A 23590-nucleotide genomic window follows, 5' to 3' on the forward strand; every position below is an offset into this window, starting at 1 on the left:
CCGTGCTGATGTGCGTGTGTGTGGTGTGTACTGTATGCATGTGTACATATGTGTGCTGTGTGTTCGTGTGTGCTGTATATATGTGTTTATGTTTGTGTGCATATGTGTACTGTGTACACATGTGTGATGTGCATGTGTGTAGTGTGTGCTGTGTGCATGTGTTTATGTGTGTGTTTGTGTGTTGCATATATATGTTTATGTGCATGCATGTAGTGTGCTATGTGTGTGCTGCACGTGCGTGTGTGTGCATGTGTCTGCGTGTGTGCGTGTGTCCATGCATGTGTAGTGCGTGCTGTGTGTGCGTGTGCATCTGCGTGTGTGTGCGGTCGCTGACGGGCCCTCCACTGCACAGCTGCCCTGGGAGCCCCCCCGCCCCCAACACATCGGAGCCCTCGTGTCCCAATACCCAGTGGCTGGTTCGCAGCATGAGGTGATGGTGCTTGCGGGAGGCACTGGCCGCGGTGCCCTCGCTCGGGGTCCTGGGGCTCAGCTGCCGCACAGAGGAGAAGGAGCGTTGTCTGGAGGCTTCGAGCAGGACGGGCCACCGGGGCCGGCGTCTGCACCAGGGCCAATCGGCGGGCGGGAGGGCAGCCAGGGAGCAGTCGGCGTGTCCGAGGAGGCGGCCCGGCGCGTCGGGCGCCCTGTCCAGCTGGCCTCCCAGCAGGGAGGCAGCGTCACCACAGAGGGCTTTCTCCACGTTCAGAGCTTGTTTCCTGGGGAGCGTTCCCCGCCCACACCTTTGGGACTTCAACATTCACCTGCGACAGCATGGATTCAAGAAAAAGTTATCTTCTCTCGGCCGATTTCACTTTTTCTTTCGCTGCGCGAATAGGATAAAAGGTGTATCGTGCAGGGAATTCGGCTCTGTGTCAGGAGCTCTCGCAGTTTGTTCCAGGCAGAGGTTACACCTCTGTCCGTGCTGTGGACGAGATTGAGGTTTCCGCCTCTGCTATCAGATTGGTTGGTAATTTGGGATTCTCCGGGGCAAGATTTCACCAGATCTCGGCTTAAGTCTTAATAGATCAGCTATTAATTGGCAAGAATCTGATCCCATTCTTTAGAAAAAAGGACTTTCGCGGATTCGGTTGTCCCGTGAGGAGAGGGAGTGTGACCGCAACTCAGCGCCCCGGCCCCCACCGCCCCCGGCATCGTGCGGGCGGAGGACGGCGCGGCCAGCCCCGGCAGCGCCCGCGCCGCGCCCGCCGGACGGTGCCGGTCCGCCCTTCGCCCCTGCGTTTTCGTCCTCCTCACCACCTAGACCGGCTGCTCACGCCCGGACGAAGGGCCACAGCCATCCCCAGTCTGACAAGGACGAGTTCAAAACAACGTGAAGTCAGGGCGACAGGAAGAGGTCACAGGACGGAGGCGAATTTGAAGCAAAGCGGGGAACTTCTGCAGCTGATGAATCCTTCGGGGCCGGGCGGCCGTGCTAGGCCCTGGTGCGCCTCTCTTCTTGTGCTCGGGACACGTCCCTGCGGAAGGGCCGTTCGAGGCGACGGGGGGGACCTCGCAGAAGTGGCCCGTGGTCGTGAGCACGCGCAGGCTCACAAGCAGCAGCAGGACGGCGTCCGCGAGCCGCTGTCCTCGGACCACGCCTCGCGAGGTGCGTTTTCACTTCCTGTCCGGAAACGCAGCCTCCTCTCTCCACCCGCCCCTCCCCCAGGTGGCAGGTCACCTGCCCTGTCTCCAGTCGGCGCTTTGGTTTGCCTTAAAGTACGATCTTTGGCATGACGACGGATTTACTATCCTTCGAGAAGAGTTTAGATGGAGGGATGTAGCTGCAGTGAGTAAAAACGACCACGGTCGTTTCTATATTTAATAAGAAAAAGAAACAAAAACATTTCTTAACTCTAAAATTCTCGCGTGCTCAGTTGGTGGTTCTGGGGCGTCTGTGAGAAGAGCGGTGGTCTTCAGGCCCCGAGTCGTGGCCCCGCTCTGGCTCGGCTGCCTCCGGCCCGCCCTCGACTCGGCGCCGCCGCCCGTGGCCGGGATAAACTGAGAGACTCGCGTGTGGGGGACGCGGTGGACGCACTGGAGGCACTCGGAGGAGCGAGACGCAGAGATAAACACGGCATAATTTTTCCCCTCAGGGAGTCAGGCGTGTCTCAGTTGAACTCAGTGGGCTGTTCTGAAATTCAGATGAGGAACGTAGGTGAAAGCTCACCGCGAGAGCGACAGGAGCCTAAGGGGCCGGCTCCATCGGCAGACAGTGTAAACGGCTTTAACCGAGTGGCCCCCAAGCCCACGAATTAAAGAACCTCAGGACCTGGCATCGTCAATGAATCCACATTTCTGTTTATAAACTCTCCTCCCTGAGCCCTGCTCATGCACCAGGGACACTCGAGGGCCCACAGCCTACCCCGTGGGGCCTCCCGGCGGAGGACGAGGCCCTTCACGCCCTGACAGCGGCCCACCCGACTTCCTCCCCCGCTCGGCTCCCCGTCACCCCGGTCTCCGCCCTGAGGCCGCCGCGGACTCTCCGGCTCCTGGCTCTCCTGGACAGAGTCCCGCTCCTCAGCAGTCGCTGGGCTGGGACTGCTCCGTGAAGCCTTCCCTCTCGTCCTCTGGAAGCCGCGTCACAGTCGCTGGTCACACGCCTCCGCCTCCCCGCAGACACGCGGCGCCCGGCAGACCCCCCCCCCCGTGCACGTCTGTCTCAGGGTCTCGGCCGCCTTTTTCTGGGACGACGCCAGTGACATGCTCGGCACCGGCCCCAGCGAGCTCGCCCCAGGCGGATCTCTGCCCCCGCCCGGTCTCCGCGCAGGGCCGCGTTCTGAGGCCCTGGGGCTGGACCCGCAGCGTGTGGACTTGGGGTGACGCGGTTGAACCCGGGACGGCACACTCTCCGATTACTCGTTGGCGACTTTGGCGCCCCCACTGCAGAGGAAGCCCCGCGGGCGGCAGCCGCCCGCATGTGCTGGAGCAGCGGGTGAGGCCCGCTGGGGCGCAAGCCTGGCTGTGCCTCGGGTTCCGAGTGACCATCGGTGGGGCACTTCCTTGGGGTGAAGCGTTTGCAGGCAGCACATGACTCGCAAACCGGGTGCTGGGTCCAAGACGTGCCATCGGAACTCTGGGTGACAGGCGGGCGGCTCCGTCGGGGCGGCCGGCCTCGCGGGGTCACCCCGGAACGCGCGCCCCTTGTGGAGAGCCGCGGCTGCTGGGCCGTTCGTCTTGTCGGTTCTTGACCGTGACGCGGCCGTGCGTCGGCTCACGGCTCGCTCTGGAAGTGAGTCACGGAAAGGGGGCTCCCTCTGTCCCCTCGGCTGGCCGGCCTGCGGCTTGGTGGCAGCGTCTGCTCCCCCGTCCCCCGTCTCCCCTTCCCGCCCTCCTCTTTATTGTATTTTTTATTGAGGCTGAGATGAGCTGGTGGACGCATCGTGGGCCCATTACACGTCCTAACAATTCCATTTGCACTGAATTGTTTGTCTTATTGCTGGAAAATTCAGGTGATTCATCATGGCTGAAGAAGCACCTGATCCCCATTGCCCCGGGAGCCCGGCCACCGTGTGACAGGAATACGCGAGCAGCAGGCGCTCAGAGCCCCGAGGCCGGGCGGGAGCCCGTGGGGACCGGGCGTGAGCCCCGCGGGTCACCTGCTCCCCCTCTGCTCTCTGCCCACAGCGCCCTGAGCCCGGAGAAGGGGACGGAGCTGCTGGAGGACGTCGCCCGCCTCCTGCCCCTGCCTGCCAGCGTCTTCGCGGACGTCGCGTGAGTGGGGGCTCGGGGTCCTCGGGGTCCGTTGCCGCCTCACACTGGGCTCCGCGCCTGCGGCTCCCGTTAATTATGCCAGAGAGGAGCTGCGGCAGCGACAAATGACAGGAGCCCCCGCGGGGCTGGGCGAGTTATTTAAACACAGCTGGAACCGGAGCGCGATTATGAGAGCCGTGACGTGCGGCGCGGGGCCCGCCGGGCAGGGGTCCCCGCCACGGGCTCCCCCGACCGCCGGAGGCTCCGGGGTCCCCGCCGCCTGCACTGCCGCCTGCACTGCCGCCTGCAGACGCGTCCGCGAGGCCCCGTGCATCTGGGGGACGTCGGGGCTGCGGGGGGGGGGGGGTGCACGCGAGGGCGGCACCTCCTCCTCCCGGGAAGTGTGCGGAGCTCTGAGGACAAGCCCCATGTAAAGGGAGCAGGTGGCGATGTGCAGATCCAGGGCCCGGGGGTCGTCAGGCGCGGGGGCGGGCAGGTCGCGCACAGCCTTGCGGGGGGCGGGGGCCTTCTGACGGGGCCCAAGGGCAGGCAGCCTGGCTCAGGACCGGAAGGCAAGGCTGAGCCGATCCCCCACCCTGAGGACGTGGAGCCAGGAGCCTCCGCCATGGCCTACAGACGCCGGTCCCTGTCACTCACGTGAGCACCTGCCGTGCCCCGGCCTCAGGCTAGGAGCCGGGCACAGGCACAGGTGACGTTGGCCTGCCCGATACACCCCACCTGCTGGGAAAGGCAGACAGGTGTGCCGGTGGCTGGCGCGGAGGGCGCCCGGAGAGGCGCGTGGGGGGAGCACCTCACCGCCCCGCGACCCGGGAGCTCCAGCGGAGGAGAGCGGAAGGCGGGGGGTGGGGGGCAGACGCCCGCAGAGGGGCCGGCCGCAGGCCCCCCGCGCCCAGCACGGAGCGCAAGGCGCACCCAGTGAGCACCGGGCATGAAGAACCCATGGCCGCCCCGCGAGTGCAGGGCCCGGGGAGGGGAGGGCGGCTGGTCGGCCGCAGCCGGGCACACACCTGGTGTGCAGGTGCGCTGGCAGGTGAGGCGTGCCGAGCGGGGACAGAAGCTGGCGTGTGCGGAGCCCGGACTGGGCCCGTGCAGGAGCAGGGGCCTTCGCGGCGGCAGGCGGGAGGGACGGGGGGCCGGCAGAGCCCGTGCGCGCCGGGCCGGAGCGGGGTGGGGGCTGCGGGGCGGGCGCGGCTCCCTTCCACACGCGCTCCGTGCTCCGGCAGCGGCGACGGCCCCGGGCTCCCAGGAAGCCGGGCTAACTCAGGGGCCGCACGGGACGCTGGGACGAACCGCGCCCCTGAGACCTAAGTGTGTGCGCCCCCGTGCCGTGGGGACAGTCACGCCGCAGAGGACTGGGTGTGGGTGACGGAAGCGACTGGCCCTCCGGGCCTGAGGCACGTCACCTCTTGCCGGCTCGGCCACCCTGAGAACCTCCGACCGGGGCGCGGGCGGCGTCGTAACAGGCACCGAGCCGAGCTTCGGGGCAGAGCGGGCTCCGCGGGAAGGGCGCAGGGGCCACGGCGCAGGGCTCTATGGCTTCGCCGCCCCGTCGTGGGCTTCCCAGCGCCACGGGCCGTCTGCGGGCGCCGTTCGATGGACAAAGGAAGAAGCTGGGGTCTGTGAGACCCTCTGGATCTTTCCAAGTTCTTTTTCCTGCCGCTATTATTTTAAAGTTTGTCACCTTTTATTCTGAGTAGGAAGGAGCCTGAAGTCGGGGCTCAGGGGCCAAGGCCAGGCCGCTGAGTACGAAGCCTCAACCCCCTTCATTGGCCCCTGGGACCTGAGACGAGTCCAGCTAACGAGGGACCCTTGTCGGCCGTGACAGGCGGAGGCCACGCTCGCAGGGCCAGTCCCGTTCAGCGGGCGCTTGCTGAGCACCTGCTCTCCGCATCACGCCAGGGTGGACGGGGCGCAGGCGGGGCGAGGTCCCTGCTCTCGGGGAGCGGAACTTCTGGCAGGACCTGGGGGGGCCGAGCCAGGTGCGGCGGGGGGCACACCCGTGTGCAGTGCTGCTTGCGGGGGGTCGTCCGAGGCAGGGGCGGGGGCTGTGGGGACCTGCGGGGCGGCCGGGCAGCTCCCTGGGGCCGCGAGGCCCTCTGGTGGGTGTGGCTGTCCTCCTCTGTGCTGGACGCCACCGGGAGGCCCCCGCTGCGTGGAGCGCGAGTCGCAGGGGACGAGAGCCCACGTGACTGGGCGGCAGAGGGTCCCGGGCGGGGTGGCGGCCGGCGCCAGGGGAGTCTGGCCGTGGAGGGAGGTCGTGATCCCGGTGCTGGGGGCGACACTGGGAGCCCCTCTAACGCTTCGCTGAGGCTGGTTACGCGTCGAGGGTCCTGTAGGGCTGCCCTTCGTCCAGCTGCGCTCCCTCTGATGCGGGACCCCATGTCCCGCTGGACGTGGCCCCGGCAGGCATGGCCGTGGGACGCAGCAGCTGAGCAGGAGCTGGGCGCGGAGGGCACCGGCCCGGCCCGGCGGTGCCGCCTTGTCCCCTGCAGAACCAGGTTCTCCGAGCGTCGCGGCCCGGCCCGGCCCCTCTGCACCCACACAGCCCTGTCACCCGCGCCCCTCGCCCCAGACCCTCCGCCCCAGACCCTCCGCCCCAGACCCTCCGCTCGGTCCGAGGATTCGCGTCGGGTGCCCCGCACGGTGACGGCACGGCGCAGACGCCCGTGAGGTGTGCGTGGGACCCCGCCCCACGCGCGCCCCGCCCCACGCACAGCTCGCCCCGCCCCACGCGCACCCCGCCCCGTCCGCACGTGGAGACTCGGCACCTGGCCGGAGCTCCGCGCCCCGAGCCCGCCCCGCGAGCGGCCGGCGGCTGCCGTCGGCCTGAGTGAGGGGCGCCTCCTCCATCGAGGGGAGAGAGGCAGAGGCCAAGGTCGCCGACAGAGGAGGTGCAGCGGTGGCCTTGTGATCGGTGGGGGGGCCCCACGGCTCGGTCAGCGTTGGGAACGGTGGGCGAAGGGCAGGGTCACGGGGTCACACGAGGCCGCTTCAGAATGAAACTCCCTGGGCCCACTCGGGACTGTTTCCCGATTGTGCGTTGTTTTCCCAAGCACCGGAGACGGTCCTCCCCGATGGCGCGGCCCAGCGGGGGGTCCCTGTCCCCTCCTCTCGGTCACGTTCATGGTTCAGAGCTGCAGCTTCTCGGGGGCCCAGTCCTGGCCGATCACGCCCGCTCTGTGCCCCAGGGCTGCTGCTGCTCGGCCCCGTGCGCGCACGTGTGCGGTGTTAGCTTGGTCCCTCGCGAGCCGTGCATGCCCCGTGCGCCACCCCGGGACCGGCTCGTGGCCCGCACGGGCTGGGGCGTGGCCCGCACGGGCTGGCTGTGCCGGCGGCCTCGGGGAAGGCACGGCTGTGGCCCACCGTGGCCCTGCCGCGACGAGCCCGTCCTCAGCGATGCTCATCGTCCCGGGAGAGGCCCGGGCCGCCACGCGAGCCGGCCCTGCCGGAGCTCGCCTGCGTTTTTATGGAAGCGCGAGTTATGCTTAATACGTTCTGTTAATGGTTATGTAGCTGTCAAGTAAATTCCATTATTTCTTATTACATCATTAGGGACCATTAAAACGGCATCAGATGCTGATGTAATTGCGCGGCGCCCGCAGTTATGGCTGCATAATCTAATCGTGGCTGTCCCCGGGCCCTGACGGATGCCGGCCGGGCTCGGCGGGCTCGGCCGGGGGGGCAGCGCACGGGACCCGCATCCGGGGCGGGATCAGCCCCCCCGCAGGGCCCCGCGGGCGTCCGGGCGGCCGGCCCAACTCCGCCGGCAATCTCCACGCGTTCTCAGGATGCGCGCGGCAGCCTCGTTTCCATCGCGTGATTTGCTGAGCGATGAAGACGGCATTCTCGTTTCCCAAGGCGGTTCCCGGGGACGCGGCCGAGCGACGTCGCCGCCCGGGCGCCTCCGCGAGGGCTCCCGTGCTCGGGCGGGGGCTGCCCAGGCTCAGCTCCACCCTGCGACGGTCTCGGCGACGACGAGGCGCCCCCGGCCCCGCCCCCGGTGTCACCCCACACGCCCCCTCACATGTGAGCGAACCCACGGGAGTTAGAGGCTCACGCAAAACGGGTTTGGCTCCTGGGCCGGAACTGGGACTCTTCACCCCCTGGTCTCGCCTCCCTGATTTGTGAGGATGTTTAAGAGCGGGTCGAGTTGGAGGGGGCATCGGAACGGCCTTGAGCCCACGGGGTTGCCCCCCAGGCTTGCCTTGTGGCCCAAGTCATTACAAAGCCCTGGATGATTCCGTGTGTGTGCCCAGGCCCCCGGCAGGGCGTGTGCTGGGCGGGGTCGGCGCTCCCGCGGCCTGGGTCCCGGCCTGCGCCCCGCCTCGAGTCTCACTGAGGGGGGCATGCGGGCGGCAGTCACGTCCAGGACCTGGCGTGCAAGGCCCCTGGATGCTGAGAGGCCAGCAGTCCGCACGTCTTAGAGACGAGAAATGACGAGCCGAGTGAGGCCGAGGTCCCGTCGGAAGACCCGTCCTCGGCGCCCCCTGCAGGCGGGGTGGGCCGCCCCTGACGACAGGGCTTGGTCCCCATTTGAGAAGAGGCTTTCTCCCCGGGGGCCGCCTTCTCCCCCGAGCACCAGGCAGGGCGGGGCTTCTGGGAACCCGTGCAGCACCCACGGGCGACGTAGCCCCACACCCCCCGCAGGAGAGTCTCGGACACGCGGAGGGGCTGCCGGGCGGGCGGGGCATGCGGGTCCACAGCCGGACCGTCTGGCCACGGGACGGGCCTCGCAAGGGGACCGTTCAGAGCCCCCGGGTCCTCGGCATGCCTGCCCGGGAGGCGTGGTGGCACCTGCTCGGGGAACCGCACGCGGGGCCCTCGCTGGCTGTGAGTGGCGTGATTCTGGTGGCCGAAGCCGTGCACGCTGATGATTCCACCGCCCAAGCAAGGAGCGCCCAGCCCTTGGGCCGCGGAGCTCTTGACCTTCAGAGCCCGTCCACCGACGCGTGGGGCCCTGCAGCGGTCACAGCGGGGACAGCCCCGCCGCCAGCCCCGGGGACAGTTCTGGGCCCTGTGGCGTCTGCTCTGGGGGAGGCAGGGCCCCTCCGCGCTCTGCCGGACGCCCGCCCGGCTGCGCGGCCCGCTCTCCAGCAGAGGGGCCGCGCGGGTGCGAGGCGGGCGCCCTCGTGCGGCCCGGCCCCGGGCCGGCGGCTCTCCCCCGCCCTCCGTGGAGTGTTTGCTGCCCTTTCATCCCGCTGCGGCTCCTCCTCGAGACTCTCGCCGACTGTCAGCAGCCGAAGCGAGGGGACCTCTCTGCGCAGTTTGGCAAGACAGTGAGGGTTGGGGTGGGGAGTCTGGGGGCGGAGACCGAGGGGTGCGGAGGGGAAGCCGGTGCTCCGGAGGGACCCGGCCCAGCGTCTCCAGCCTTCGCCCGCCCGAGCCGGCCCTCTCCCCGGCGTCGTCCCTCTGAGGGCCTTTCCCAGAGGGGACGTGCAGGGAGGGCGTCCTGTGGCCGTCCGTGGGCGCCGGGCGCCGCCGGTAACACCCGACCCCGAGCTCCTGCTCCACCTGGCGAAGGCCGGACACGCGCCGGGCGGTTTCTAAAGTACATGAGGCCTTCAGAGGAATCGAGCTGTTAGAAAAAGTGATAGTTTTCAAAATCATGTTCGATATAGTATTTAAAAAGCTCTAAAAATTTTTGTGCATTTCTGCCTGCCAATTCCCTGCCAGTTATTTTTATGGTGAATGGTTCTTAATAACTTTGATAAGTTTTTAAACGGTTCCTGTCAAGAAGATTTTAAAAATACCAGTCTCTTTCCTTCCTGTTTTGATTCATTCTGCTCCCTTGGGAGAAAAGGGAGAAAAGCAGAAAATCTGTTTTCATAACCATTTTTTTTCCTGCAAGATATCTGCTTGTTATTGTCAGGCTGTTGGGGGGATTCGAGGTCTTGTGGGCGCACCGCCCTGCGGGTGTGGAAGGCGGAGCCTGTCAGGGGACTTTCTGGGAAGCGGGCAGAGGCCCAGTGTCGCGAACAGAGCCCCCGGGGGCCCTGGCGAGTGCGTCCGGCGAGTGCGTCTGTGCGGCCCGCACGGCCGTGGCGAGGCGGCACCGCGTGCCACGCCGGCCCTGAACGCCTTTCTCGATCGTCTCTTCCAGCGTGCTAGGGCCAGCCGTGACCTTCAGAGTGAGCGCCAACGCCCGGAACGTGACGACGGCGGACGTGGCGAAGGCGGCAGGTAAGGCTGCTCCTGCACGCGCGCCCCGCGGGCGGCGGGGAGGACGCCCCACCGCGCCCCGGCTTTATGAGGGTGACAAGGAGCACTGCGGCGTGCCCGGGGCCGTGCCGGGCTGTGGGGCGTGGCCGGGCGGACAGCCACGCCGCTCCCTCCGGGGTCGAGGGCGGTGTGCGAGGGCAGTGGCCGGGGTCCGCGGCGGCCAGTGAGGACGTACCGAATGCGGGTTCGCTCCCGGCTGGCCCCGAGGGCCCCTGACGAGCACCGACTCCCCTCAGCCGGCCACCGAGCGAGACAGCGCGGGGCCCGGCAGAAGCCAGCGCTTGGTCGCGGTCTCGGTTTAGAGCCCAGCTGCTGGTCGGGCCCGCGCACGCCCTGGGCGGTCCCCGTCACGCACACGAAGCTCCGCCGACCGGGGTCTCGGCGCGCAGAGTGCTGCCGGGGACTTCGCGGCGTCCTCAACGGCCAGTCTCTGGCTTTGCCGTGTGCAGCGCTGTGCGGTCGTCCTGCCGTGTGGGGGGCGTGGCCGGCATCGCGGAGCCGCGCGTGCTGGCTCTCGGCTCCGGGGTGCCGCCCGGCGGTCAGGGCCCTCGTGTGCCGTCGTCGTCTGTGAGGGACACGGCCGGACGGGCCCTGGCCCGATCGCAGCCCAGCGCTGGCGCTGCTAACGCGGAGCTCCTTCTGACGAGCTCCAGCCCGTTCTCCCAAATGTGAAACGCAGCCGGGCGTTCCGGCCGGTCCACGGATTCGAATGTCCGGTTCTCGTTGCTGGAGCTGTGATCGGCGCCCGTGAACCAGTCTCTGCGCCGCGGTGGCCGCCGCCCTGTTGACGGCTGCGCTGGCTGCCGCGGGGCTCCCCCCGCGGGGTGTCCTGGCCTCCTCGGCAGCCAGCCTTTCTCGCCGACAGGGGGCACCGGGGGCCAGGTTCTTTGGGTCGCAAAGCGTCGCTAGGCAGCCGAGCCGCCTCCTGTGGGCCTGGAGGCGAGGTCGGCACCTGTCACCAATCACCTGCCCGGAGGAGGGCGGGGTCTGCGTGGGCAGCTCCACCCCGCGGCTCCCTCCCATCTGTCTGACCGACCCGGCTCCCCAGCATAAGTGATAATCGAGCATGTCTAAGCCCAAATCAGGTCATTTTCACACAGAAACGTACTGACCATTGCTCCGCCCCTGGCCGACTGAGCCTGTGGGCGCTCGGGACGCTGCGGTGACCAAGATGCAGTGACGTCTTTTTATCTTTCTTACTCAGGACAGCGCAGCCTCCAGCAGTGGCCCAACGCCGGTTTCATTGCTTTCTGGGGAAAACGAGGTTGACATCTGGGAATCTCATTTCTTGGTCATTTTAGCTTTGTCCATCTTATGCACTAAGTGCTGCTCTGAGGGTGAAATCGCACGCGAACCGCGCGTTCGAGCGTCAAGTCGACCACTTTCCAGACGCTCGAACTCGCGAACTTCTCCCAGTGCGTCTGCAGCACCCGCCACGGCTGCGCAAGGCCGTGTTGCTTGCTGTATGTGTAAAAGAATCGATAACGTGCACAGCCTGACAGTTAATTCCTTTTGTATCTGGACGGCTCTGATGTTTTGAACGTGCCTGATGCTGAACAGGAAAAGGACTCAGAGAAACGGGCGCGCGCGGCGGGCCCCGCTCTGGGCACCGGGGGCCGGCCCGGCGCTGTCCGCCCCGTCTGCCGAGCGAGAGCATCTGAGGCCCCGCAGAGCGGTGACCCCGCGGAGGACACTGTCCTCGTGGCGCTCGGCTCGGCCTCGTGTTAACAAGGACGAATTCTAAACTCGCAGGAATTGTTTTGTGTCGCCGTGCAGCCTGGCGGTCCGCGGGCAGACGCGGTTCAGGTCGGCCGAGGCGCCGGGCCGGACGGCGATGAGACAGCGATTTTCCGCCTCACGCAGGGGTTTGGCCGTCAGGCTGGGGCGGCCATGACTCAGGGAGCCAGGGAGTCGGGGGCGGACGACGCCCCCCGTGTTCGCTCGCCCTGCCGGCCAAGACGACGGCCCGGCACGAGTGCCCAGGGACCTGTTCTGGAGCAGGGGACGAGTTTCCTCACCTGACGAGCCCATCTGAAGTGCCAGCCTTGGGTGCAGACGGGGCCCCTCCTGTCAGGGGAGCCGGAGGGAGCGTCTGCATCCCGCCCGCCCCTGTGCCCGAGTGAGGCTGGCCGTCCGCGCGACCCCCTCCGCCTGCGGCCGGTCGCCGCACGCCCCACCTCCGGCCTCCGAGCTCCGAGCGGGCTGTGCCCGCAAAGCGGGGGACGGCGGCCTGGCAGCCCTGCCTCTCTGTTTAAGTTCAGCGTGTGTTTTGACACGTAAATTTACATGAGGCATATTTAATCAGTCACAATGATATGCTAATTGGATTCATCTGTGAACCGAATAAAAAACACATTTGAAGAAAAATGAAGTGAAGTTATTACCAGCTGAGACACTTGCAATCAGTGCTTTGCGTCATCAAAATGTGCAAGATGAAGGTGCCAGGTACTTGCTGGGGGGACCGCGAGGCCCCGATCCGGTCAGGAAACGGGGTGGCGGGGCACCGGCGGCCGCGGGCTGTCGCTGTCCCTGGTGCTGACTCTCGGGGCCCTCGGGGCCCCTCTCAGCGGGCCGTCTGGGAATCCGTCACAGCCGTTTGAGTGTGGGCTGTGGGGTGCGCGCACACGTGCGAGTGGAGAGCAGAGGGGCCTACGTCTCTTGCCCTTTTCTGTCCCCAACGTCACATGACAGCGTAGGAGCCAGGCTGTGACGACAGCTGCCGGAGGCCGTTCCCGTTTCTCCCGTGAGCGTCCGGCCTTTGGTTTCCAGCAGGGCGAAGCCGTTCGGAGCCGGCTGCTGGTGCTCCGGGCCGGGCGGGGCCCTCGTGTGACAGCACGCACACGCACACACACACATAACACATGCACACATGCACACGGCGCACGCGTGTGCGCAAATACACACGCACACACATAACACGTGCACATATGTGCACACATGCACACGGTGCACGCGTGTGTGCAAATACACACGCACACACGTAACACGTGCACATATGTGCACACATGCACGCACACACATAACACGTGCACACATGCAAACGGCACACACATGTGTGCAAATGCACACACACGCATACACACATGCACACACACGTAAACGTGACCTTGCAAGGTGGTGGACGTATTCACTAGTCTATTGTCATAATCACTCCACAGTGCGTATGTGTATCAAATCATGTATCGAGTCACCCCGTTGTATACTGCACACTTAAAAATGTTACATTTCAATTACATCTCGTTTAAGCTAGAAAAAAAGAAACATCTCAACTGAAAGAAAGGAAGAAAGGAAGAGCGATAACTAGTTGCTGCTGGGGTATCCGCACAGGGTTTTGCATTTTGGCCTCGCGTCTTGCGTCCTTGAGGAAATATCGCGTTATTTATATTCGTTCGATTATAGGTTTTGCATGCACGAAGCCATACCGTCGGCACCTGCACGTCGTCATTTTCTTCCTTTCAAACGCTGTACCTCTCGCGGTTTCTCCTCGCTCAGTCGAGTCACCTGGTGTTGATGAGTAGGAGGAAGCCACGCTCTCTCCCCGGCCTGAAGAGAAACGTGTAAGAACGTCATCCCGGCAAAGGATGGTCTTTGCCAAAAGATTTCAGTACCGAGTGTTTATCGGATTAAGGAAGTTGTAGCTCCAGTTTCTTGAACTTTAAAAGTTTCGAGGGGATGAATTCCTCGTTCCTGAATGTCTGAGGTTGCTGTTTCTTCCTGTCTGACCTCTCGGTGAAGGGACCGAGCCGATGCAGGACCGTTTTGCGTTTTGGGGAGGGACCCTCTGGTCCGGAAGTTTGCTTTGGTTAGTTTTCCTGTGCTGGATGAAGTCTGCTGCTCTTTTTTTTGAGAATTGGAATTCAGTCATTTTCCTTCCTCGTATTTTCCTCGTCTGGTTCGTCTCAAGGTCAGAGCAGCTCGTGCAGCAGTGCGGCTGCCATGAGAGGCGCCCGCGTCCTGCGAGCGTGGCCTGTGGGGGGCCGAGCCGCCTGCGGCCCCGCCTGTCGATTCAGTTTTGGCGTGTTGACTTTTTTCTAAAAATGACCAATTCCATTTATGTTTTCCAATTGCGTTTACGTTGTTTACAGAATTCTCGTGATTTTGTAAATCTCTGCTTTATGTGTCGTCACTTAGTCATTCCTGCCAGTATTTATTTTTGCTTTCTTTTCTTTCCCGATCATCTTGGCAGACTTCTTGCTTTACTGGACTTTTCCCATAACCTGCTTCGGGGCCTGTGCGCACTCCGCTGTTGTTCTTGTTGTTAATTTCTGCTGCTGTCACCTCATCAGATTATTACATTATCTTGATTTTTTTGGGTACTAATTCCCTTGTTTGCTTTTTCTTTCGAATTGTGCTGGCCTTTCCTCATTATGGACCGTTTCCTGTGTGGTTTATACTTTCTTCTTGCAAGCTTATTTTTGACATCTTTCTTTTTCTCGTGACAATCACACAAAGTCCCAGGAACCCTCATTCCGGAGGGCTGAAACTGATCCTCCAAAGTGACCGTGATCAGTGGTGCCAGCGGGAGCGTCGTGTCAAGCCCGTGAGCATTTCGTCATGTCAGGGTGTGGCCCCCCGTGTGACGCACGCTCTGCCTGCGTCTTTCTCAGCAACGTGTTTCTTTCCGTCCAGAGTCCACAGGCACGGGCGCTCCTGTCCCCTCCCATGGCGGGACCGGTGGCCGTGCGGCCTTCCCCCGCGGCGCTGTGGGGCTCTGTCTGCACCGCCCGTGGGTGCGGGACGCCCGGCCGCGCCAGCTGCCACCCCGGGCTGCTGCTCGGCCCTTCTCCGTGCGCGCTCGTGGCTCCCGCGCTGGTCGCCCTGCCGGCGGCATCTGGGGACTGTCCTCCCCTCTCCGGCTTCCCGGCGGACCAGGGTCCCCGTCACGTCGATTCAGCACGTTTGTGCGTCGGGCCGGACCACCCTTCCTGTTCTCACGTTTGCTTCTTCCTGAAGCCCCTCTTGACTTGTGATAGTTTCGTAGTTAAGACACTTGTTGATTCGAAAATAGAGTATTTACAAGTGCACGTTTTTGCCTCGTGGATGCTTTTGAAGACGACGCCCCACGTTAGGATTTCTAGACAGTGCGATCTCAGGTTTCCAGTCGTCTGAGCTCAGACGCAGCAGGCGGGCGTGAGTTCTAAGCGGGCGTTCCAGAGAACGGCGGCCACAGACGTGTGAAGAACCGTGAAACGAGTCCTGGTTTTCCTTATAGCATTTGCTGGCCGTAGACGGCAGGGCAGAGGCCCCCAGACCTCTGCGTGGCCGGCAGGTTTCCGTGCCGACCTGTGGGGACCACGGCCCGTGCGGCCGCCACCTGCTCCGCGCGCATCGTCCGGCACCCACAGGGCTCGCCGCTCGCCACACGCCTCCCGCCTCCCGCTCCACCTCGTCCGGTCACGGGGCCATTACCGCGGACGCTCCCGCCTCGCTCGGGGGCCCTCGCCTCCTCTGGGCTCTCTGGCTCCTGGGACACGTGTGCACGGGGCTGAGCGGCACGTGTCACACGTCGCAGACACGCCACGCGACGCGATCGCCGGCGTGCTGCTGCCGTGCCCCGCGCCGCCCCGGGGGGGACGTGTGCAGCGTCTCCGTTTGCCGTTTTCCTCCGGAACTGCTCCGGCGTCCCGAAGGAGGTCCGCGGCGACGCCGCCCCTGGTCGCGCTGGAGTTTCCGCTGCGCCTCCCATGCCCCGGGGACCTCGGGCGACCAGGCGGCCCGAGTCCTGCGGGCCGGGACGGGCCTGCGTGGCCCTGACCCTGCGCCTGGCTCGCGTCCACATGCCAGTCGGGAGCGCTACTCCGGGGCCTCGTTTAGAAGACGCGGCGCATGCTCCCGGCTCGCCGGTTCACAGCTGTGGTTTGCACGTGGATAAACAGGTGGGTCGTAAGTTTGTTCTCTCGCCTGGTTTATGTCCTGCTGGGAGCCGAGGACGGTCACCTGTCACATGGCCTGAGCATTTAACGTGACGTGAACGGGATGTCCCGCCGCGTGCGGGGCGTGTCCGGTGGTGAGCACACTCCTCGGGCAGTGCTGCCCGGCCCCCAGGCCACGGGGGACCCGCTCCCTCGGGGCGTGAGCATGTGCACTGTCTCCACCCGGAAGCCCGCGGAGGGGCCGGGCTCACAGGCCGCCGCCGACCGGCCCTTGTGACCTTCCGTCACGCCCTCTCCGGCGGGCTCGGCCCCCGCAGCGGCGTCGCCAGGCTTCCCGGGGGGCAGGACGGACGGGGTGCCACGCCGCAGTCGTGGGCCAGGCCATGGAGGCGGGGGGCCCCCACGCCGCCGGGTACACGCTGCCCTGCTCGCCACGCGGGGACGGCGGGGGCCCCTCCAGGTGTTCATGGCGCGGCCTTCGCCCGCCCCGGGCCCGTGGCCGGACTAATCGCCCTGGGCCCGCGAGCAGCCCCACGAGTCACGCGTCCTCTGGCGCCCGACCTTCCCCCGGCCCTTCCCTCCTCTCTAACGGATAGCGACGTCCACCGAAGACTAAAATCGCTTTCGCAAAGTGTAGCGAGGATGCCATTCCTAGAGACTCTCCTTCGCTTGCCCTTCATCTATTTTTTTCCTAAAATCGGGAAGAGCATTGATTTCCCAGTTCCTGATTGTGCATCACTGTTGCATTTTTCCACGTAAGAGACCAGCGCAAAGCGGCTTCGAGGGCTCCCTTCGCACGCGTCTGTGTGACGGCGTCTCCTCGCTGCGCAGCCGCGTTCGGCGCGGGCTCTGGGTGAACCTCGTGGTGCAGGCGCAGGTGTCTCTGGCTCTGCCATTCGCTCTGCCTTCTGGCGAGACGTGTCCTTCCTCGGCAACGAAAAGGGCCCCAGTGCCACGTGTGGGAACGCGGCCAGTGCAGGATGGCGAGGAACCTCAGACGCGTCACGCGAAACGCAGGGCCTCAGCCTCGACGTTTCTGTCCTCGGGATCGAGGCAGTCCGTCAGAGCACACGGTCTTCTAGAAGAGACGCTCGCTTCCGCTTCGACTGCAGAGCCTGGACAGACCCGGGAAGCGTCAGAGCCGGCGCCGGCCTCGCCGCGCGGTTTCGCCCGCCTCCGCGGCCTGTCGACGGAACGTGGCGCCGGCGTCCTCAGCGCGTGACGCGGCTGCTTGATGCATCCGCTCCCTTCTCCGTCCAGCTTAACAGCCGCAGAGCGGAAAGAATGCAAGACTTCCAGAAAGAGACCCGTGCCAGCCACGGGGAGGCCGGCGGGGGCGAGGCGGGGGCGAGGCGGGGCCGGGCGGGGGCCTGGGGGTGCGGAGCAGCCCCCCGGGCGCCCCGACAGAGGCCCGCACGCCGGGCCGAGGACAGCGGAGCCGCCGCAGCCCAAGCCCGGAGCCAGGTGTCCGCAGGGCCGGGCTCTCCTGGGGACCCGACTCTCCTGGCTTCTGGCAGTGGGTCAGTCCTTGGGGTTCCTTGGGTTGTAGATGCGTCACCCCGATATGCCTCCACGTCACGTGGCCATCCTCCCTGTGTTTCCTTGTCCAAACTTCCCCTTCGAAGAGGCCCGGGGCCACCCCGAGGACCTCGCGGCGCGGCCTTCTCCCCGCTGCGCCCCGAGCCGCCCGCTGTTCCGGGTGTCGGGGCGCCCACTCCCACTCTGCCTCTGCCGGCTGCCCGCGGCCCTCGCGTGCGCACCCCCCCACCCTGTCGTGGGCGGTGGCCCTTGGGCAGGACACTGGCCTGGGAGGAGAGCTGCCCTGAGTGTCGCAGAGATTGGGGCCTCCTTCCTAAACCGCCGTTCAAAGCCTTTCTCTTCCCGAAACGTCAGCCTTTTGTTTTCCCCAATTAATGTCAATTAATTTAATTCCCTTTTTCTCGTTTGAAGTTCTCATCCTAGTCTCTCCCGATCCCTTTGTTCCCAGGCCGCGTTAGGCGTGGGCTCGTTGTTTCTCTGTTTCTCCTCCTCTCCCTTATCTAAAATGACTTTCTCTAGATGTGGGAGGAAAGGGGCTCGGTAGGTCCTCCGCCGCCTTATCTTAAGCTCCTGCTCGTTGCTGTGCCTGGTTCTTAATTTCCTGGCTCGCGCTCCTTTCTTCCCTTCCTTTCCCCGCCAGCAGGTTTCCCCCTTCCGTTTTTGTTTGTGGAGGTTCTGCAAGGTGACCGTCACTCAGAATGGCGCAAGAGCATAACCCGATCCCCGGAGATGTCAGGAGCATAACCCGATCCCCGGAGATGCAGGAAAAAGCCTTGCGGAGGCAGGTGCTCGCGCGGGGCTTTCGGCCATGGGAATGCCCAGAGAATCTCGGTCTAACCAGGAAAGGGATCGCTGTGGTCTGCACGTCGGTGGCCGCCCACGGCCTCCGCCCCACACGGCCAGACTTCTCCTCAGCGCTCAGGTTTGGTTCAATATTTTGTGTCTCGGTGTTACTTGCTGAGATCCCACCGACCGGCCGCCTGGGGCAGGCTTCCGCGTGAGCATGGCCACCGGGTGCCAGGCTGGTGCCGGGCGGCGAGGCCCCCGTCAGGTGGGAGACGCTCCCACGGGGCCGCCGGACGGGCAGGGCCACGGCCCACACGCGTCCGTCAGGAGAGCTGGCCCCGTTTCCCGGGGCGCGGGCCGACTGGCGGGCCATCGGGAGGGGACTGGGCCAGGCCACGTGCGCCTTGCGCCTCGAGCTCGCTGCGTCTCCTCGGCGTTCGGGGTGCGTTTCGGATTCTAAGCCACGGGGCGGGCCGGGGCGCGGGGCGGCTCTGCCCTCCTGCGAGGCCAACCTGACCCCCGAGCGCGGGGCGACCCTGCCTCTCCCGGAACGGTGGCCATCTCGTCCAGGGCACCCTTTCTGTAAATAAAGTTTTATTGGAACCAGGGTGACCAGGGGTGCTGTTTTTCCCGAGCTGCCGTGACTAACGCCGCAGACCAGGGGCTCACACGGTAGAAGCGCCTCGGAACTCCAGACGCGGCGTGCGCGAGGCCGGCCGCCCGAGGCCCCTGCCCCTGGCCCGCAGACGCCGTCCCCTCCCCGCGTGCCCGCGTGGCCGTCCGTCTGTGCGTCCGGCCCAGATTCCTTCCTGCGAGGACGGCAGTGGCACGGGACCCGGGCTCACCCCGACGGCCTCTGCAAAGGCCGGTCTCCCCTGCAGCCACACTGTCATGCGCTGGAGGTTAGGGCTGCAGCTTGCGAATTGGGGGAGGGGCGCGACTCAGCCCGTAGCGTGCGATTCAGCCATTAACACAGGACCCCGGTGAAATCCGAATTTCAGATCAACGGCAAGTTGTGCATCGGAAATAGTTATGTTAGTTGTGTTAAAACATCGGCGTCTGTTTGAAATGCTGACGTAACGGGAACTGCCGCGGAGCCCGGAGCCCCGAGAACGCAGGCGCCCCCACGGGGAGGCAGACCCCAACTCCTCCCGGGGTTTGCGTGGGAGACTAGCCACCGCCCTGGGAAGCAGGAACGCGGAGCCGCTGTTGCCTCCCAGCGCCAGGGCCTGGGCCTGGGACAGAGGCTGGGTCGGCCCGTCGGGGTTCCGTCTGTGCCCCCAGAGCCCGGCATCGTGTGCTGGCGTCACACCCCCAGAGACCCCCACCTCGGAGCCGGCGACCTCGCTTTGCGCCCGTTGCGATCGATATTCTTCACCTGTTTTCCGTGCGGAGTAGGTCCCCGTCACGCGCCGGAAGTGGGCCTGGAGGTAGCAGCTCTTCGAGGTGACGAGGCGCAGCCCACGTGCTCGGGGTGGGGGCCTTTCGCGGTCCATCCCCGCGTCGGATCCGGGCGGCTGGGGAGAGGCCCGGGACAGGGCGAGGCGTGAGGGACACACGGCCCCTCCGGGCGGCTCCCGCTCAAGCGTCAGGAGGACCGACCTCCCGCCCGGAAGCCTCCGGAGAGCAGCGCCCGCACCGGGGTCTGCACCGTGGCCGGAGCCCGTGTCCTTTCAGCTGGACGAGCCGGCCAGCCCGACGCGTGAGGCGGAGGGCAGACAGACGCATCGGAAGCAGCTCTGGGGACGGTGCCCGGACCTCTGCACCCAGGAGGGCACTCGGCTGCCGGCTTGTCCCTCAGTCCCTGGCCACGCATGTGCGCTGGCCTTGAGCAGCACCAGGGCAGTGACGACGGAAACGAGGAGAGGAACAGAAACGCTTACGGGCACTCGCGGACCGGGCGTCACCCCGAGTGTGGCCGGCCCCCTGCGGGCTCAGCCCCGGGCTCCGGCACCGGAGCTGGTGGTGGGCAGCGCCCGGCGCCCCCCCCCCCCCGCGCCGCGGGGCGACCTGGCCCAGAGACCCCTGTCTGCCCCGGGCCTCGGTCTCACCCGCCCGCCCCGGCCGGGCCGTGGCCGGTCCCCAGCCTGCTGCCGGGCGCTCGGAGCCATAGCCTCCCGCGACTGGGCCGCTTTGCTCCATGGTCCTGGTTGGGAGGCGTGCCGGCCGCCCATTGCCGTGACCCTCCCCTCCCTGACGCGCGTGCTCGGTGGAGGCCCCGTGTCCGACGGTGCCCGCGCTCATGTGCAAATGCGCCTCTGCGGTTTTAAAGAAGGAGCGCGTTTGGGGGGCCCCGCCCCGCCCTTTGCCACAGTGCTGGCGCACGTTATTAATCTGATTAAGGTGAAACTTGTTCTTTACATTGTCTCCCGCAAATAGACATTTCCTCCCCTTTTAAACGGGAAGGTCGGGCCGGACGCTGCGTCTCCCTTCCCCGCGCGGGTGGGCGGGGGCCGCGTGGGCACAGCCTGGTGCCCGGGCGGCCGAGCCCTGTAGGTGGCGAAACTCCGGCACCGTGTGTGCGATTAGTTTCACCTCGTAGCTGCGTCTCCAAAAATGCAATTAACAGTTTCATATTCGGAGCTGCTAGCTTTTATTCCTGCCGCACGCTGCGCGGCATTTGCATCATAAAAAAAAACTAATTGGTAAACACAGTCTTGCCAGCCTCTCCGAGATCCACCCAATTCTCTCCCGTTAATTGGCTCGGCTTCAACACACACTGGATGCGATTTCAAAGGCGGCTGCAGATTAGAGAGGAGCCTGCGAGCACTTGTGTTTCACAGAACCGGCTCCAAGGAGACCGGGGAAGACGCTTTAAATTAATGCCAAATGCGAGCGACGCGCGGGTCTGGTCGTTGCCATGGGAACCGTTTTGTCTGCTCATCTGATGGGGGTGTGTGTTTATTGGGATTCGTCCTAATGACCTTCATGGAGGAAGTCAGCTTCGCGGGCCCTCCCGCCCCTGCCGCTGTGCCCGAGGGCGGACACCGTGAACCTCCCCGCGGCCCCCGCGGCCCCCGCAGCCCCCGGGCCCTGACCCTGCCCCAGCTCAGCGCCCGGCGCCCAGCCTGGCCCTGTGCGTGCGGGCGGGGCAGTGGCGAGGAGCTCACACGCCGCAGGCCACGGGAGCCGCCCCGGGACCCGCCAGGCCTGGCCGGCCTCTCGGCCTCCGGACAGGCGCGGCTCTTTCCTTCCTCTGAGCGAGAGTGGTGGCCGCTGGTTCCCCGGGGCCCGGCCCGAGGGGAGACGTTCTTGGCGGTGCGTCTCGTCCCCGGAGTGGGGACAGGCCACCTGTGCGGGTCCATGCGGCGTCCCCAGCGGGGCTGGCGGCGCCGGCTCGGGGCCCCGAACGCGCTCGCTGACGTGGCCGAGGCCCCCCGAGCCGCCGCTGCTTCCCCCCGCCCCGCCCCCCGCCCCCCGAGATCCCGGGTTCTGTGTGCTTGTGTCTTAATTACCAGGCTCTAATGAGTGGACGTTCTTCCCTGGTGTTTAACAAGGGGCTGTCAGACAATCGCAATAGACAGACATGTTTATTATTTGTTTTGAACTCGTGTAAATCGCCATTTGTTTAATTGTGAAAAAAGCACCTCGTATGTTCTCTGCTGGTGGCTCTGTGCGGGTTTCGTCGCGCCCGTGAGCTCCGTGGTCACAGTGCGACCTGGCTGTCGGGGCGTCTTAAACACGGGGTCCCCCTTCTGGCCGGACGGGCACTTCGAGCTGGACTGGAGCCGCACACGCGCGTCTGTGAGCTGGAGCGCGGCGCTCCAACAGCCGTCGCCGCGAGGGGTTCAGAGCGGCCGCCGCGGGCAGCGCCCGGCGGTCTCTGGGGGCGGAGGGCGCCACGCCGTCCTTGCGTGAGGCCCCTTCCTTGCGCGGAGTTCGCGGGGGACCGCGGCCTGCTGAGGGGCACGTTGCGTCACCCCAGCAGTGAGGTGCAGACGGCCCGCGCCGGGTTCGCCGTGGAGACACACGCACACCTCTCCGGGCATCTCCGAGTGCACCACGCCCGCCGTATCCCGCGATCCCGTCCGTGGTCGCAAGTCGGTGAACTGCCTGCGTCTCCTGGTTTTCAGAGCAGAGAGATGTTATTAAAACGGGGCTGTGCCTTCCCGTCCGCAGCCGCTGGGGCCGCCCGGGCCACGCACGGGGTGGTCCGTGCGCGGTGGCTCTGGCGGCACGTTGGAGTCCAGCCTGGAGAGGCGGCTGTGGAATGCCGGGGAGGGCAGCGGGGTCGCGAGCAGGGGGACGGCAGGAGGGGGCCGAGCGCCGCGCCCACGTCTCCAGGGGCCCCAAGGGGGCTCTCGTGGCCTGAGTAAGCGAGACAGCCCCCTGCCCACAGGAAGGCAGGCCCGTCACGGGACGGCCGCCCAGCCCAGGACGCTACGGACGCCCCGGCCCAGCCCCGAGCCCCGCCTCGCCGCCGCGCAGACGGCATCGCTCTCGAGGACGGGCGAGGCTCGGCGCGGCGGGCACGCCCAGCCCGCGCTCTGCGTGGGACAAGCGGGCGACGACCACGCCGCCCCGAGACGCCTTTTCCTTCGTGACGGTTCTGCCTGGGCCAGCCCACGGGGACCGCGGCGTCCAGCGGGGTCTGCGAGGCCGGGGCAGCGGGCGGGAGCCGCGTCTGGGCGTCAGGACCGCGCGGGTCCGACAGGAGGGCAGAGAGGCTTGGGCTTGCCGCGGGGACGTCTGGGAGAGCCGGCCCCTTCCGCCTCGACGCGCAGCTCCCCTCGGCGCCGGCCACGAGGGTCCGTCTTCCTGTGGACGCCGCGCCGGGCGCGGGGCCCCGGGGCTGACGGTCCCCGCCGGGGCCCGGGTCTCAGCAGCGGCACGGAGCCGGCCGGTGGCCGCACCGGGCTCATGTCGGCCACCGAGTGGGACCTGGACCGCGGGACGCGGGGCGCCAGCCCCCCGACTCTCGGTGCCACGCTCCTCCGTTGACAGGGTGGGACGCGAGCGCCACAGGGCTCAGGGTCAGGCCAGCGGAGAACGCCCGGCCTCCAAGCCGTCGCTCCCGCCGGCGATGCCGAAATGCCAGGGCAACGCGGGTCTGTGGCACACGCGCCCTGGACGCCGGGCGCCGCCCCGACCCCCCGGCCCCGGCAGGGGCACGGCCTGCCGCGCCCCGGCTGCCGCGGCCCCCCCCCCGTTCTCCCCGACCACCCCCATCCCCCCCAGGCTCCCCGCCCCGCGCCTTCGGACTCCGCAGAGGCTGCTTGCGGAGCAGGGTCACCGCTCACCTGCTCACCTGCTCATCTCAGCCGGTCCAAACGGCTCTGTCCTGCTCCTCTGTTTTGGTCAGGGGTGGATTAGCGAATTCCAAACCAGCTTAGGCCCATTGCTCACTGACCTTTCTCTCCTCTGTGCCTTTGAGGAGAAATCAACAAAAGACAACAACAGTAACCTTTCCGCGTCCATTATCATAAGCTGCACCGACCTTAAGGAAGAGGCCGGGCTGACCTGGT

General features: G+C 66.0%; 1 protein-coding gene across 1 annotated transcript in view; it reads left to right on the forward strand.

Annotated features, from left to right (window-relative positions):
* The window catches only part of PTPRN2 (protein tyrosine phosphatase receptor type N2), a 319743-nt gene that overhangs the window by 169759 nt on the left and 126394 nt on the right, over window positions 1–23590 (forward strand). The window contains exons 10-11 of the mRNA XM_036230218.1: window positions 3622–3708; window positions 9809–9888. Coding sequence (XP_036086111.1) covers window positions 3622–3708; window positions 9809–9888 — 167 coding nt within the window. The remainder of the gene's footprint in view (window positions 1–3621; window positions 3709–9808; window positions 9889–23590) is intronic.

Source organism: Rousettus aegyptiacus, unplaced genomic scaffold (assembly GCF_014176215.1).
Source record: "Rousettus aegyptiacus isolate mRouAeg1 unplaced genomic scaffold, mRouAeg1.p scaffold_m13_p_13, whole genome shotgun sequence".
NCBI classification, from domain to species: domain Eukaryota; kingdom Metazoa; phylum Chordata; class Mammalia; order Chiroptera; family Pteropodidae; genus Rousettus; species Rousettus aegyptiacus.